The sequence below is a fragment of the Sinocyclocheilus rhinocerous genome, unplaced genomic scaffold (genome assembly GCF_001515625.1).
Source record: "Sinocyclocheilus rhinocerous isolate Xijiao unplaced genomic scaffold, SAMN03320098_v1.1 scaffold528, whole genome shotgun sequence".
In the NCBI taxonomy this organism is placed as follows: Eukaryota; Metazoa; Chordata; class Actinopteri; order Cypriniformes; family Cyprinidae; genus Sinocyclocheilus; species Sinocyclocheilus rhinocerous.
In genome coordinates, this window is record NW_015634004.1 from 639,334 (window position 1) to 640,731 (window position 1,398).

General features: G+C 30.8%; 1 protein-coding gene across 1 annotated transcript in view; it reads left to right on the plus strand.

Annotated features, from left to right (window-relative positions):
* LOC107744833 (low-density lipoprotein receptor-related protein 2-like) overlaps positions 1-1,398 on the plus strand; it is a 133,525-nt gene that overhangs the window by 73,954 nt on the left and 58,173 nt on the right. Inside the window, exon 35 of the mRNA XM_016558655.1 lies at positions 488-587. Within this exon, the coding sequence (XP_016414141.1) occupies positions 488-587 (100 nt within the window). The remainder of the gene's footprint in view (positions 1-487; positions 588-1,398) is intronic.

The following is a 1,398-nucleotide window of genomic DNA, read 5'->3' on the forward strand; positions in this document are numbered from 1 at the left end:
GCAAAATTGATCAAAGAAATCGCGATAGGTTTTTTTTGTCCATATCGCACAGCCCTATTTTCAACACAAAAATACAAAAATGTTGTACTCATATTAATGTAAACTGTCAGTTTGTCTCGAGTAAATGTAAGCAGGCGAAACAAAAATACAATGTCAAAATATTAGACCTGTGCATTTGGCTTCAATTATTGAATATTTACTTGAATACTTGATACTGCTACAAATTTCATTTGTATTGTTTTTCTTTGTTGTACTGCTTGTAATTCATTTCTTTGTTCTCTGTTTTTGTATTACTTACTTATTATTTGAACAACCTGAGAAAATATTTACTTAATTTAAATTTTTTAAATGTAATTTGTTTAAACATTTTTTTTAACATTTTAAATATTTAAGTTGTTAGTTATGCAGTGGTATTTAAATTGGTAACAATAATTGAGAAATGTCACTGGTACTGTTATTGTGACAAACCCAATCTGATTTGTTTCAGGTTCTCAGGCTAAAAGGAGAGATTCAGTACAGAAAGACTCTCATCACTAACAACGGCTCACCTACTGGTGCAGGAGCTCCCGTTGGCATTGCGGTGACTGGTCCTAAGCAACTAGCTCCTGCTCAGGACCATTTATAACCAGTTTATAACCAGCTCAGGACCAGCTTAAACCCACTCATGACCAACCAAGGACCAACTTAAACAAGCTCAACCCAGCTACCATGCTTCTAAACATACCTAACCAGCATATGCTTGTTTTTTCAGCAGGGATATGATAATAACAAACAACAGTTAAAAAAAAACTGTATTAAAATAAGCTGCTATTGAATTAAAAAATATAATAAACAAATAAATAAATATATTAAAAATAGACATTTTTCAAGACGGTATGATCATGTTGCTAAGCTAACATGAACTCTAATAAACATACAACTACACATCACACACAAATGTTAGATAAAATAGTAAATTTTTAATTAACTTCAATTTAATTTAAGTACTTTATTGGCATGATTTTTTGCATACAATATTGCCAAATCATACAGAGAACAAGCAATAACAAGCCAAAAAAAATACTATATGACAATTAGGGATGCACCGAAATGAAAATTCTTGGCCGAAGCCGAAACCGAACAAAATGAAACACTGGGCCGAAGGCCGAATACCGAACACAGTTTTTCTAGGTTTTTTCCCCCCATGTATTTTGCCAATTTTTTTCACCATTGCACAAATTAAATAGACAAAATGTGCTTTTTACTGTTTTGTCTCGCTTTTCAAAGAAAAAATCAATTACAAAACAACAATTTAAAAATATTTAACACTGAACATTTTTTTACATTCTAGCAGACATTATACCAACAAAGCACAATTTAACTTAGAAATTAATAAGTTAGTAAAATAATATTTTTTTG